The 15,132-nt window shown below is 47.0% G+C and overlaps 1 protein-coding gene across 2 annotated transcripts in view; it reads right to left on the reverse strand.

The window, feature by feature from the left end:
• The window catches only part of LOC140416214 (chloride intracellular channel protein 4), a 197,326-nt gene that overhangs the window by 42,006 nt on the left and 140,188 nt on the right, over window positions 1-15,132 (reverse strand). For both annotated transcript variants that reach the window (XM_072501110.1, XM_072501111.1), the window contains exon 4: window positions 4,045-4,151. In XM_072501110.1, the coding sequence (XP_072357211.1) occupies window positions 4,045-4,151 (107 nt within the window). The remainder of the gene's footprint in view (window positions 1-4,044; window positions 4,152-15,132) is intronic.

Below are 15,132 nucleotides of genomic sequence, written 5' to 3' on the forward strand. Positions count from 1 at the left end.
ATTCTTGCATGGAATTTCATTGGGATACTGTAGCAGGTCACAGGCAGAAAGGACAGAGTGGGAGCAAGGTAGGGAATTTTTGTGATGGCCAGGAAGAATCCAGAACGAGTTTGGAGATTCAAGCAGAAAGTAACTTTATTTACAAGAATGTGTACACAGTGCCAGTTGCTCACTACTGGTTCCCTCTCTAGCTGGTACTACACTGGCCAGCTCTTTTTATGCAGCTGTGCAGCTAATGATTGCACGCCCCACCCAGACCTCTCATTGGGGGAGCTCATATTCCCCAAATAACATGGAGTAACCAACTGACCCAGCCAATAGGATCCAAGCAGGTTATAACAAGAATCAAACGGACAAGTGACAGGAAGTTCAGGGTCATGCTTGCAGAGTAACTTGTCATTTGCTAGGCAACCTCTACTCAGCTACATTCCACAACTACTTCCCAATATCAACAGCTCGCCAATTAGTGCTCCTTAGAATAAACAATTGAGAGAAGTTCAAAGTTTGGAATGCACCATTTTGCATGTCCCTACATTGCTGTTCAGTGAAAATCAATTTTCACTGCACAATCTCTTATTCCGACTATTCTTTCTCAGAATCTCAAGTCTGTGGAATGCCAGATATCCCTGTCTTTTACTCCTCCCACACTCTACAACAGTGCTTCCCAAACTTTTTCCGAGGTTGATCTCATTTTAATGCCTCATCTTTTGTGTGAGCCGAGAGTGAAAATTTGGGTGGTACTCGTGTTGTTCAATGGTTTGGGGGAGGAGTTGAGAGTTGGGGAGTTGACTGAAAGGAAGAGTTTCTTCAAAAAACAACACCTATCTATTCATAACTTTCAGTTACTGCAGCAATTGCCTCAGAAGCTGGAATCAGATGTAATTGTTTTACAGTTGAATAAAGGTAACTACAAAGACATGAGGGAGGAGTTGGCCAGAGTTGATTATGGAACCTAGCAGAGAAGATGGCGGAACAGCAATAGCAGAAATTTTTGGGGGTTATTCAGGAGGAACAACAGAAATTCATCCCAAGGAAGAGAAAACATGCTAAGGGGAGGACAAGGCAACCATGGCTGACAAGGGATGTTTGGGACAGCAGAAAAGCAAAAGAAAGAACATTCAGAATATGTAGCAAGGAGTAGTGGGAAGTCAGAGGATTGGAAAGCCTTTAAAAGTAAGCGGAGGACAACTAAAAAAGCAATGGAGGAGGGGGGAAGATGAAATATGTGTAAGCTAGCTAGTAATATAAAAGAAGATTGCAAGAGGTTTTTTTCCGATATGTGAAAGGTAAGAGAGAGGCAAGAATGGCCATTGAACCACAAGAAAATGAGGCTGGAGAAGTGGTAATGGGGAGCACAGAAATGACAGAGGAACTGAATAGGTACTTTGCATCTATTTTCACGGTGGAAGACTTCAGTGGCATACCAGAACTTTGAGAGTCAGAGGGCAGAGGTGAACGTAATGGCCATCACTAGAGGTGCTGTGGAGGCTGATAGGTCTGAAGGTGAATAAATCACCTGGACCCGATGGACTACACCCCAGGGTTCTGAAGGAGATAGCTGAGGAGATTGTGGAGGCATTGATGGTGATCTTTCAGGAGTCAAGGAAGGTCCCAGAGGACTGAAAAATAGCTAATGTAAGACAGCTATTTAAGAAGGGAGGGAGGCAGAAGATGGAAAATTACAGGCAGGTTAGCCTGACTTTGGTCGTTGGTCCATTATTAAAGATGAGACTTGGAAGTACATGGAAGCATGATAAAATGGGCAGAGACTGCATGACTTCATCAAGGGGAGGTCATGTCTGACAAATCTGTTAGACTTCTTTGAAGAGTGGTTAGCACTGCAGCCTCATGGCATCGAGGTCCCAGGTTCAATCCCGGCTCTGGGTCACTGTCCGTGTAGAGTATACACATTCTCCCCGTGTTTGTGTGGGTTTCGCCCCCACAACCCAAAGATGTGCAGGGTAGGTGGATTGGCCACGCTAAATTGCACCTTAATTGGAAAAAATGAATTGGATATTCTAAATTTATTAAAATAAAGAATTCTTTGAAGAAGTAACAAGGAAGTTAGACAAAGCAAAGCCAGTATACGAGATCTATTTGGATTTCCAGAAGGGCTTTGTCAAGGTGCCGTACAGGAGGCTGCTAAGATAAGAGCCCATGGTGTTAGGGACAAGGTACTGGCATGGATAGAGGATTGGCTGACTGGCAGAAGGCAGAGAGTGGGGATAAAGGGGTCTTTTTCAGGATGGCAGCCGGTGACTAGTGGTGTGCCTCAGGGGTCTGTGCTGGGACCACAACCTTTCACAATATACATTAATGATCTGGAAGAAGGAACTGAAGGATTGTTTCTAAGTTTTCAGATGATACAAAGATAAGTAGATGGATAGGCAGGGTTGAGGAATTGAGGAGACTGAAAAGGACCTGGCCAGGCTAGGAGAGTGGGTAAAGAAGTGGCAGATTGAATACAATGTAGGAAAGTGTGAGATTATGCACTTTAGTAGGAAGAATAGAGGCAGTGGCAATTTTCTAAATGGGGAAAAGCTTCGGGAATCTGAAATACAAAGGGACTTAGGATTCCTAGTTCCGGATTCTCTTAAGGTTAACATGCAGGTTCAGTTGGCAGTTAGGAAGGGAAATATGTTGTTAGCATTCATGTTGAGAGGGCTAGAATACAAGAGCAGGGATGCACTGCTGTGGCTGTACAAGGTTCTGGTCAGACCCCATTGAGAATATGGTGGGCTGCTTTGGGCCCCGTATCTAAGGAAGGATGTGCTGGACTTGGGGGTGGTTCCGAGGAAGTTCACAAGAATGGTCATGGGAATGAGGGGCTTGTCATATGAGGAACAGATGAGGACTTTGGGTCTGTACTTGATGGAGTTTAAGTAGGATGAGGGGAGATCTCATTGAAGCTTACAGAATACTGAGATGCCGAGATAGAGAGGACGTGGACAAGATGTTTCCACTGGTAGGAGAGACGAGAACCCGAGGGCACAGTCTCAGACCGAAGGGACAATCCTTTAAAACTGAAATGAGGAGGAATTTCTTCAGCCAGAGGGTGGAACATTGCCGCAGAAGGTTGTGGAGGCCAAGTCACTGAGGCCTTTAAGATAGAGATAGACAGGTTCTTGATTAATAAGGGGATCAGGGGTTACGGGTCGGAGACAGGAGAATGGGGATGAGAAACATCAGCCATGATCGAATGGCGGAGCAGACTCGATGGGTGAAATGGCCTAATTCTGCTCCTTTATCTTATGGTCCATTAGGCCATGCCCACCAACAATAAAGCAAGCATTTAAAGGGGCTTCGCAGCTGTCAAAAATCAGTCTAGGCGCCACAGTAGTCATTACTGTCACTTGTGACCCCAAAATCTCATTTAATTGACTCTATGGGGGATTACAACCCACAGTTTGGGAAACCCTGATCTAGAAGCTTTAAAAGCACAGCTTAGAATCACTTCATCATAGTTTCTTGATTTCACTGACTTCTCTTTTGCTCTTCTTAATCTTAGCGCTGTCCTGCACTATGAGCCTCAGCCTAATACCCTGGTTTTTCAATGTTGTTTATTAGTGTCCAAAGATGAAATGAAACGAAATGAAAATCGCTTATTGTCACAAGTAGGCTTCAAATGAAGTTACTGTGAAAAGCCCATAGTCGCCACATTCCGGCGCCTGTTCGGGGAGCCTGGTACGGGATGTGCAGCGTAGGTGGGATGACGGGGTGAGGCAGGGGAGTGGTCCCAGATAGGGTGTTCTTTCGGCGGGTTGGTGCAGACTCAATGGGTGCATGGCCTCCTTCTGCACTGTAGGGATTCTATGATTCTGTGATTCTAAAGTTTGACCAATACCTCACTGGCAATAAATACATCCCAAATCCACCCTCTCAAAATGCAAGAATTTAATCCATAACCAAACTACACTGCTTGTTCAAGAGTAAAATTAAACTCAGCATAGTCAACGATTAGAGTGTATTGTGTGTGTGTTTCGGAGTTGATAGTTTGAATTGATACTCAGAAAATTAATGCCAACATCCCACCATTCTGCTTACCTTCATTAGCTTCAGGCTTAGAGTTTTTGATGTAAGCTGAGAACTTTGCAAAGATATCATTCCCAGCTGTGTTGGACTCTGGGTGCTTTGTGCCAAGCTTCATGTACCTTCAGGAACAAAAAATATAACGAATGAGAAATTCAAACAAAACACATTGATGAACATTGCAGCATCAATGCAACATTCCAAAATGGATTCAACCTCCATTAGAAATGTACTGGGGGCTCCAGTACCTTCATGGTTCTATTAGCCCTTTACCTAACCAGCACATTGATATTAGTGGCAAGCATATGGAAGTGAACTCATCGTTGCGCAGAGGGGTGAACTGTGCTTTGTATCATCTAATAAAACACTGTGTTTGGTGTAAATTGCATCACTAGAAACATGTTGCCTCGAATTTGATTGTGGCACTGTTGCCACTGGAACACATTTGAAATTTGGGCAGCACGGTAGCACAGTGGTTAGCTCTGTTGCTTCACAGCGCCAGGGTCCCAGGTTCGATTCTTGGCTTGGGTCACTGACTGTGCGGAGTCTGCACGTTCTCCCTGTGTTTGCGTGGGTTTCCTCTGGGTGCTCCGGTTTCCTCCCACTAGTCCCAAAAGATGTGCTGTTAGGTGAATTGGAAATTCTGAATTCTCCCTGTGTACCTGAACAGGGCCGGAGTGTAGTGACTAGGGGCTTTTCACAGTAACTTCATTGTAGTGTTAATATAAGCCTACTTATAACAACAAAGATTATTATAATAAAAATAAGGCAATTTGTCACAATGTCCAACATTCAATGTGATTCTGTAATTGGACAACTTTTGCTAACCAAGAGCACTCTCTTCTCACACAGGTGTGCTGCCAGCGCAACGGTGAATCCTGACAGCGGAGAATCCAGCCCATTATTTCCCTGACATTGACAAACTTGTAATTGTCCTGATGAGTGCAAATGAAAAGCTTTGACAAAATGTCTTTTTTCAGTGAAACTGAAGTTTTGCACTGCCGAACAGCTAGATCATAAATATTTAATTTATTTAGTAGGGCAGCCCGATAGCACAGTGGTTAGCACTGTTGCTTCACAGCTCCAGGGTCCCAGGTTCAATTTCCGCTTGGGTCACTGTCTGTGCGGAGTCTTCACGTTTTCCCCGTGTCGGCGTGGGTTTCCTCCGAGTGCTCCGGTTTCCTCCCTCAAGTCCTGAAAGACGTGCTGTTAGGTGAATTGGACAGTCTGAATTCTCCCTCTGTGTACCTGAACAGGTGCCGGAATGTGGCGACTAGGGGCTTTTCACAGTAACTTCATTGCAGTGTTAATGTAAGCCTACTTGTGATTATAAATATATAATTTAAGGAGCAATTCTCCCAAACGAATTTGGAGTTAATTTGTGGCGGGTTTTTCAGGACGTTTTCCGCTGGCTCTGCTGGCGGGTTCCCCACCGCTATTCAATTACACTTAGTCACTTTTTTGGGCCCTGGGCAGGTTTTCACTGGTTTAGCCCACACTTAGGGCTGTCTTCTTCTGCTCCGCCCACCGCAAGATCACCACGGGCAAGCTGCGGCAAAGGAAAAGTCCATTGACTTTGGGCGGGGTGCTACAGTCACCGGGCAGGCGCGGCCGGAGAATCCCACCCTTCAAATTTTTTTCAACACTTGGGAGCTGAACTCAGAGATCGGGTTGCCATCTTGAAAGGATGCCCCGATCTCTAAGTGACCCTGTCACCCCCATACATGGGCCATGTCACCCCCCCACCCCCCACATATATGGCCACTAACCCACACCCTTCAAGTGAGGACATCCCGCTATGGGCTCCGTGGGGGTCCCCCCTCTTCAGCCCCCCCCAAACCCCCTTACAGCACCCCCTCCCTTCCAGGACCAACACCCATCACCCCTCCAACTTCCCAGAGATCCCTACTTGCCTACCCCGCACAAACACCACCCTTCAATTTGCCCCCTCCACCTTCCTTTCCTGGGCATGGCTCCTTAATCTTGGTAGTGCCACCCTGGCACTCATGCACTCTTGCTGCCACCTTGGCATCCGGACAATGCCCCTGCCATCTTAGCAGTGCCACTCGGGCACCTTGACAGTGCCAGGGTAGCAGTGCCAAGGTGCCAGCTGGGCAGTGCCAAGGTGCCCATGTTCCAGGGGGAGGGCCAAGGAGCCACCCTGCACTTTCCCTGACCATTGTGTGGTCTCGGATAGCCTTGAAGACCCCCCCAGGTTCCGTTCCGCCTGGTCCATGTTTGTGTGGACCAGTGCAGAATGGTGCCCGGCTGCGGCCTCACTGGGGAGGCTGCTGGATCCCACGAAGCTGGTGGATGCTCGGTAAGTTTGCCGAAGCCGGTTTAAAACAGGCAAGACATGCAGAAATCAGCCACACCAGTGGTGTTGAGGCCAGTTTTGGTGCATGTAACAGTTTAAAATGAAAAATGAAAGGAAAGTCATTGTGGAAGTCATATATAATCACAAATGGATATTACGTATAGAATGGAGGTGCTGCGGAGAACTTCATTCATGTTGTACCGCTTTCTAACGATACTATACTGACTACCTGCTTCTTGAATTGTATCATTGAGCAACACTGCACATGCAGAGGCCCACAATGCTACCCACCCACAGGGAGTCAAGAAAAAAATTTGTTCCCCAGAATCTCCTATCATTTAAGCTTGGTACCTGCTGTATACTTGCATTGTCAGACAGACTGTAAATCAGCATCAGTCTTTCCTCAAGGCACAGGCTTATTAATCAGGTTATATTAAATTAGAACTCAGCTTTTTTTGAAAAAGTGAATGAGACATTTCTTAAGGTGAGGGAGGCAAGAACTGGGATGTGGGGAATGGAGTCATTCATTTATTATTGCACTTTTTACAACATCCCAAAGCACTGTGGCCATCTAAAATGGCCATCTGCAAAGAGTGATGGGAAATGTGGCCAAGCTGGAACACAAACAGGCTGCAGCCTATAAATATCCAAACTACAGCTCAAATTATGCAGAAACTAACATGGAAAAAGGCCATTAAAAAGGTCTTCTCAGGAACAATAGAACTACCCTGTCAATCACATCGTCTACCACACGCAGCATCACCCAAGCCCTGCTCTGAACACTTCTAGCCCCCCCACTTCTCCTCATTGGCATGGAGCTGTGGGTCCATCTCAGACTCCCGAACTCAAGGGACAGGCCTTCTGTGAGCCATCTTGGTGGCTGCAGTGAGAGAGTGGTAAGTGGGGCATGTAAAAACAGCTCCAACGTCCAGGCTCTTTAGCGCTAACTCCGGTTCCAGCGGTTTGAACGCCCGCTGGGCTGGGAATTGCTCTGAATATCGCCAGCAGAGTGCATGTCCTGAATCTCTTACTGAATAGTGCCCCAATGGGAACGGAAATTGCATGCAATTCAGTCCCGGTGTCAACACAAGTCTCCCAAACGGAGAATCCTGCCCCTGGCTGATTGCAGCAAAAACATTACAATTGACATCAGTGTTACCGAGATTGAGGGATGTTGTGAGGGTCTTCCTGTTTGTTCCATTATTTCCACTTGCTTTTATTTTTGCCATTACATTTTTGATTCATGGACGATTTGTGGACACGTGTCTTTAAGGTAGCCTGTATCTTTAATTCAAACAGAAGGATCCAGAAGGCTGTACTGTTTTAGGCTGGCTGACATCAATGATGACTATGATTGATTAATTTGGCCGGTGGCCAATGAATTGGCTCAAAGGGCTGTGTTCTGCCCGACAGCAGGTGGTGATTGGATTTGATCCCACTGGAGTGTTTTTTAGAGTACGAGGTTCCAGTTTGATTCTGCAGTCTGGATGGGAGAATATAACTAACTCACACCAAAAAGATCTAATTGATCCTCTCCATAGGGTCACAGTGAGGGCTGGCATTCTCTTGAGCTTGCAGAGGCTTGATGTCAAACCACGAGCTAAAAGCAAGGTTTGATGTAAAATTATGTGTGTATCCAGAAAGATATAGGCCTCAATGTGAACCACGAACTGGAGGCCCAGTTTGATATAGAAATAAAGCGTCTCTCCAGAAAGCCTGCTGCTTGTAAGTGCTGTATTGAATGAATGGCTCTCCAAAGAATACCAATATCAGATGTAAACCAGAAGCTTTAATGCTGTGAGGAAAGCATGCTGAAGAACCACCATTTGAAGCAAAGACTCTTATATTTTTACCCTTTCCACCCCTCTGCATTTGGCTGTCTTGTGTGTATGGAGAGAGTGTGGTACTATTAAAGTGGGTAATGGGTATTAGTTTGTCGTTATCCCGTTGTATTCACTGCATATTTAATCATTATTCTTGTTATAAATAAACAGTAATTGAGTTTCAACTTACAAACCTGTAATCATTGGGCAGCCAAAGGCCAACAACTTCGGGTATTTGTATAAGAATTATTGGTTAATTAACGTGTGTTGTGACTCTTGTGGGCATGTGGGGCTGGTATTGACCGTCCACTTACCCAGGGTGGCTTAACACGTAAAACTACCCACTCCTGATCGGAAGAAAATTGACAAAATAAATCAGCAATTCTGGGATTTGATATGTCCAGTAGCATACTCCATGCAGCCTGTGCAACAGTAGAAATGTGCACTATTTCTTTACTTATTTAAACTGTTTCCCTTACTTGTCCTGAATGGACACAATTGGGAAACAGCACTTCAAGCCTCTTCTAAAGTGCTGACGATGATTTTAACAGGAGGATGACAGTAGCACATTACTCATTCAGAGGTTATACGCAGCAGCTGCTCCTGACAGCTCTGCATACTACAGCTTTCCTGATATTAATATCACAGACTTGCTGCCTGCACCAATGTGACCATCACCATGGAGATGTGTCTCTGAACTTGGACTAGCCCTGAATTTGAAGGAGAAAGGAGCAAAACAAGAAAACAATGATTCAAAGGCTTAAAAGGACTCGCCTGATTGAAGCTGTCACCACTTCAAGACATAAATCCTCCACTTCTTAATTAACAGCATCTAAAAATAACAGGGGACTACGGTTGTGCTTTTCACCTCAGAAGCATTTGATGGTTATATGGCAGAAAAGCAAGATCAGCTTTGTAGTTCTAATTAACACTGGGTTACCTTCAGTACGAAACACGCAAGGAAAGGTTCTGTTAGATTTCCTTCTCACAAAAGGTCCCCACCACAATCCCCCTTGACTACTGACAGGAAAATGAAGGACAGATTCAGTAGTCCTGTTGTACACTATTTACCCCTTATATGCCAGCAGTCCTAATAATGGTACACTTCCATAGAACCAGTTATTAGGAACCAACATTCACACATGACATTTATAGGGCAGGATTCTCCGACCACCCCGCTGGGTCGGAGAATCGGCGAGGGGTGGTGTGAATCCCGTCCCTGCCGGCTGCGGAATTCTCCGGCGCCGGGGATTTGGCGGAGGTGGCAATCGTGCCGCGCCGGTCAGCGGCCGCTGGCAGCAGCTCCCCCCACCCCCGGTGATTTTCCGGCCCACTGGCAGCAGCCGCTGGCAGCAGCCCCCACCCCCGGCGCTTCTCCTGCCCGCAATGGGCCGAGTGGCCGCCCGTTTTAGGCCGGTCCCGCCGGCGTAATTTACAACAGGTACTTACCAGCGGGACCTGGCTGCGCGGGCGGCCTCCGGGGCATCTGGCCCCGGGAGGTGCCCCCACGGTGGTCTGGCCTGCGGTCGGGGCCCACCGATCCGCGGGCGGGCCTGTGCCGTGGGGGACACTCTATTCCTCCGCGTTGGCTGCTGTGGTCCTCCGCGGTGGCAGACGCGGAGATGAACCCCCCCCTGCGCATGCGCTGGGATGACGCCAGCACACGCTGGCGCTCTCACGCATGCGCCAACTCACACCGGCCGGCGGAGGCCATTCGGCGCCGGTTGGCATGGTGCCAAGCCCCTTCCATGCTGGCCGGCGTGGCGCAAACCACTCCGGCGCTGGCCAAGCCCCTGAAGGTGCGCAGGATTCCGCACCTTCGGGGTGGCCAGACGCCGGAGTGGTTCACGCCACTCCATCCCGCCAGAGTTGCCCGCCCCATCCGATTCCCGCAGAATCCCGCCCCCAGCTTATTCCGTTTTAAAATCAGCGATTTCTCGAAATCTATTTTTAAAGCTATGTTCTAGCTGCACAAATTAATAATGTGGCCACAAGAGTAGATCAGAAGCTAGGGATCCTGTGGCAAGTAACGCACCTCCTCCCCAATGCCTGTCCAACATCAACAAGGTACAAGTCAGGAGTGCAATGGAATACTCTCCCCTTGTCTGGGTGAATGCAGCTCCAACAACTTTCAAGAAGCTTGACATCATCCAGGACAAAGCAGCCGCTTGATTGCTCCCCCTTCCAAAAACATCCACTCCCTTCACCACTGACGAACAGTGACAGCCGTGTGTACCATCTACAACATGCACTGCAGTAACTCACCAGGGTTCCTTAGGCAGCACCTTCCAAACCCATGACCATTACCATCTAGAATGACAAGGACAGTAGATACCTGGGAACACTATCACCTGACCTGGGAGTTCCCCTCCAAGTCACTCACCACCCTGATTTGGAAATATATCGCTGTTCATTCACCATCGCAGAGTCAAAATATTGGAACTCCCTCCCTAACAGCATTGTGAAACTGCAGCAGTTCAAGGAGGCAGCTCACCACCACTTTCTGAAGGACAATTAGTGACGTGAAATAAATGCTGCGGAGCCAGCGAAACCCACATCCCTTGAATGAATAAAAGGACATTTATAATGGCAATATACGAGTGCCATTCCTACATTCATTTTTGTTTAACAAAGCTCAATGGCGCGTTTCAGCAGACTCAAGTTAAAGATTGCTGAATGGCACTTTTAGAGGGGTGCGTCTCGGCGGCCAAAGCATGAAGAAACATATCGCTATATGACGGTACTTAACCGGTTTCTTTTGGCCTCGGGAAATTTTTCCTCACCGAGGCCACAGAGGGCTGTCTGCAGATCAGGGTGCCATTTTGGAAGGCTGCTCCTATCTTTACACCCGCCCTTTTCAGGCCCCTCTGCTCTTCTAACCCCTCCTCGCCCCCTCAACCTTGGGAAGACCCCTGAAACCCCTCCCCACCTGGCATGGCCCCTCCAGGCCTGACCCCTGTCAGTGGCAACCTGGCACTCGAGTGCCTTGGCATTGCCAGTCTAGCACCTGACAGTGCCACCCTGGCATGCTAGTGTCAGGGTGACAATGCCAGGGTTCCCAGGTGGCACTGTCTGGTGCCAAGCTGGCAGTGCCAAGGTGCCCATGTTCCAGGGAGTGCCAATGTGCCATCTTGTCCTGTCCCAACCACCCGGGGGTCCCTAATGGCCTGGGAGGGTGAGATCCAGATCTCTCCAGGCGGAGCAAGTCGAGTGACTCGCATAGGTTTTCGTGCCTGGCACGGAGCCCGATCTGCGCCCAAATCTGCGCCGGGCACAATGGAATTGCTGAATTGTGCCCCTGTATTTCCCAGATTAGGGGTGACATGGTGGCACTCTGGTTAGCATTGCTGCCTCACAGCATTAGGTATCCAGGTTCAATTCCGGCCTTGGGTAACTGTATGGAATTTGTACATTCTCCCCGTGTCTGAGTGGGTTTCCTCCAGGAGTTCCGGTTTGCTCCCACAGTCCAAAGATGCGCAGGTTAGGTGGATTGACCATGCTAAATTGCCCTTCATGTCCATGGATGTGCAAGTTAGGTGGGGTTACAGGGATGGGGCAGGATAGTGGCCCTAGATTGGGTGCTCTTTCAGAGGGTCGGTGCAGACTTGATGTGCCAAATGGCCTCCTTATGCACTGCAGTGTTCTATGGATTCTATCATTCTCTCAAATGCCTTTAAGATGGCTAATCATGAAGTAGACCTCAATTCCTGATTATTAATTCAAGGTCCAAATTCCAATGTGTCACTCCAATGCTGCAATATTTGTAGTTCACTCAGATATTTCCACTTAAGTTTAATTCAAGAGTCATATTTCTCTGAAGTTAATTATTTGATCAGTATTTGCTTCTCTGAACCCGTACTCTATTCCACCTGCAAACATATCCTTTATTATATTGAAAGTAACTGAAACACAATTGTAAACGATTATAAGTGCGATCTCCCAACCATGCTGCGCCGGAAAGGCATTGCACTACAGCACAATGTGGCCGGTGAAAGCCGGGAGACCCCGCCCCCGGGATCCACCCAGCTCGCAACGCCTCATGAGATTCAACACAATCTCGCAAGACGTTGCAAGGAGAATCCCGCCCTCAATGGCAGTAAGCCTTACTCTAACATGCAGATTTCCAAAGTACCTGAGGCTTTGGGATTCAAACGCTTCACCTCGGAGACCTCGGGCGAGCGCTGTTCAGCACTGATTGACGGCCAAAGAAGGTATGTCATAACGCGGTCAAACAGGTTGAGCTCATCAACCTGAAAGTCCTTCCAAACACACCAATGACTGATGGTAAGAGCGGGAGAGACTCCTGGTCAGCCACGCTTGATGTGAAGTGAATTTACAGCGGAACCCTATGCTGGTGCCTACCATGGCAGGTCGGGAAACCTGCTGGATATGGGTGTGAAACCCATGTGCCTCCTGCCAATAGGGTGCAGATAAAGGCATGACTGCCCACACCCGATTGCCGCGGCACCAGCGGGAAAAAATTGCCGGGGCGAAACATGTTGGAACTCACCTGAACAATGCGTGGGACTGCTTCAGGAATTCAGGATGGAGGCTGACGGCAGCCCTCAGCACCAGAACACCACAGCAGTGGATGTGGGGACCATCTCCGGGCAAACCTTCCAGATTCGGTGTCCTGGATGGGGGCCCATCTTCCAGCTTCAGAATGTTCCTTGAGATCCACCTGCCTACTCAGGAGATCCATCTTTTAGTCTCAGAGTGCTCCCGGAGATCTATCTTCATTACTGGGAGTACACATTCGTTCTGCAATAGTGGGTCAGTGATGTTGGACGCCTTTTTAATATGGCACCCGGATAGCAATGTGAACTTTGTGTCATTAGACCTGTCCTGTCACAGAAAACGGTACAAAACACCCAGCTGCATAATTAATGACATTGGGGCTGGAAGAGTTGCTGTGTTTTCCCACCAGACTTTGCAATGGAAAACATTCCACATTCCGAACCATGGCAAGCCATTTAGTTCCAAGGTGGGAGAATTCCACCATCCGTTGATTTAACGTTTGCACCCTTTCTATTCTTGTCTCTTTCACAATTGATTCAGAGCCAGTTAATTCTGTGCAAATTTTCTTTGGAGCGAAACAAGCTGTGGATTAGCAGGAACTGCCCCATCCCCTGAAGCTCACTTCCTGCTGATTCTGACAAAACCCACCAGAAAAGGCAGGGACACAGTCATGGCAGGTCCCCAACAATTCCAAGATTGTCTGGGAGGCTTGTAGGGGAGAAACATCCAGTTGCCTCTTACAAGACCTATAACACTCAGAGAACTATACCACTCAGATCCTAGCATGTTAACGAAGATCTGTATATTGAGAGATGAAGCATACTGACTCCCAAATAATAATAATTTATAATAATCTTTATTGTCACAAGTAGGCTTATATTAGCAATGCAATGAAGTTACTGTGAAAAGCTCCTAGTCGCCACGTTCCGGCGCCTGTTCGGGTACACAGAGGGAGAATTCAGAATGTCCAAATTACCTTTCAGGACTTATGGGCCAAAACCGGAGTACCCGGAGGAAACCCATGCCGACACAGGGAGAACGTGCAGACTCCGCACAGTGACCCAGGCGGTAATCGAATCTGGGACCCTGGAACTGTGAAGCAACAGTGCTAACCACTGTGCAAAATCCCATTTAGCACTTTGCTTCATGTTTTCTAGGTCTGTCTCTTCGTATTGTATTTGTTTGATTTTTGCCAGATACGAAATTGCACAGCAACACAAGACCAAATATGAATTCACTTTTAAAAATAAAGATTCACGGTCCAATCACAAACCTAAGTTCTTGAACTGTTGAACAATTTGTTCTGGAGTTTGTTTTTAATGAACAGCAGCAGGAAGAGGTAGTATGGGCGTCTGCGAGACTTGGTGGGTGGTACGGGGACACTGTGGTAACCAAGGGGAGGGGCAATGGGGGCTCCCGCAGTGGAAATATATCAGGAACGAGTCCACTGTCAGTTAATTCCAGTGTTAGTCTATACGCTTTTAACATTGGTATGAAAGCTATCCCTGTGGTGAGTCTAGTTTACAAAGGGCCAATTGAGAATGTACAATCCAAACAATTTATAGTGGCAAATGCTGATGAGATTTTGGCAGACTCCAGGCAATCTGACCTCCAAATACCATGAATGAATAAAAATTAAGGTCCCAGCTTTTTGAGGCCTTGAGGGTTGGGCTCCTTCTGTACCCTTCCCACCTAATAAGAAAAAAATGCTACATTTTGTGATTTAGAGTCAAAAGGTGTTACAACTTAACAATTACAAAGGCACTGAAACAGAAAATTGATGTGAACTTCGCCTCTTGCAACTCTTTGGGTTAGCCTGTTGCTCAATAAGAGCCATTACTTTTCACCTCTGACCTATTTCAATTAAGTGTTCTTTCCTCAGTTCTAACAAAAAGTCTTGGAGGGATTAAACTGGGAGATGTAAGTCAGTCCCTCAGGGGACAGATCCTTCTAAATGCTCCCATAATGGTATTTTGAATCTGTGTCTGTGCACGTACACACACATTAGGACTATGCCATGTGATCTATTGCTCTGTTTCTCCAGGAGTGATTGTTTTCTCCGACAGTTGATCAGATTTCACGAAAAACGGTCTTTGGAAAATACAGGAAAAATTGGTTGAAAACTAACACTGAAAAACCACTGTTCAGGCAGCTTATTTGTAGCCATTTAAATCTGATCAGAATTTGGCATTTTCACTGCCTGTGGATGCAGTTTCCAAAATTGTTCTGTTCAGGAGGTAGATTATGTTTTGTGGGACTTTACACGACACCAAACCACTTGGCTACTTATCATTAATACCATTTCATTCCCTTTTTCCTTCTAAATTCATATTTCTTGAAGATTAATTATTCCTTTACCATTTAGCCATTACATTTTTAACGTATTTCTCTAGTATTTCAATATTTGCATGACAAAAAAAATCTTCTTCCCTTTTTATACAAATG

Source organism: Scyliorhinus torazame, chromosome 1 (assembly GCF_047496885.1).
Source record: "Scyliorhinus torazame isolate Kashiwa2021f chromosome 1, sScyTor2.1, whole genome shotgun sequence".
NCBI classification, from domain to species: Eukaryota; Metazoa; Chordata; class Chondrichthyes; order Carcharhiniformes; family Scyliorhinidae; genus Scyliorhinus; species Scyliorhinus torazame.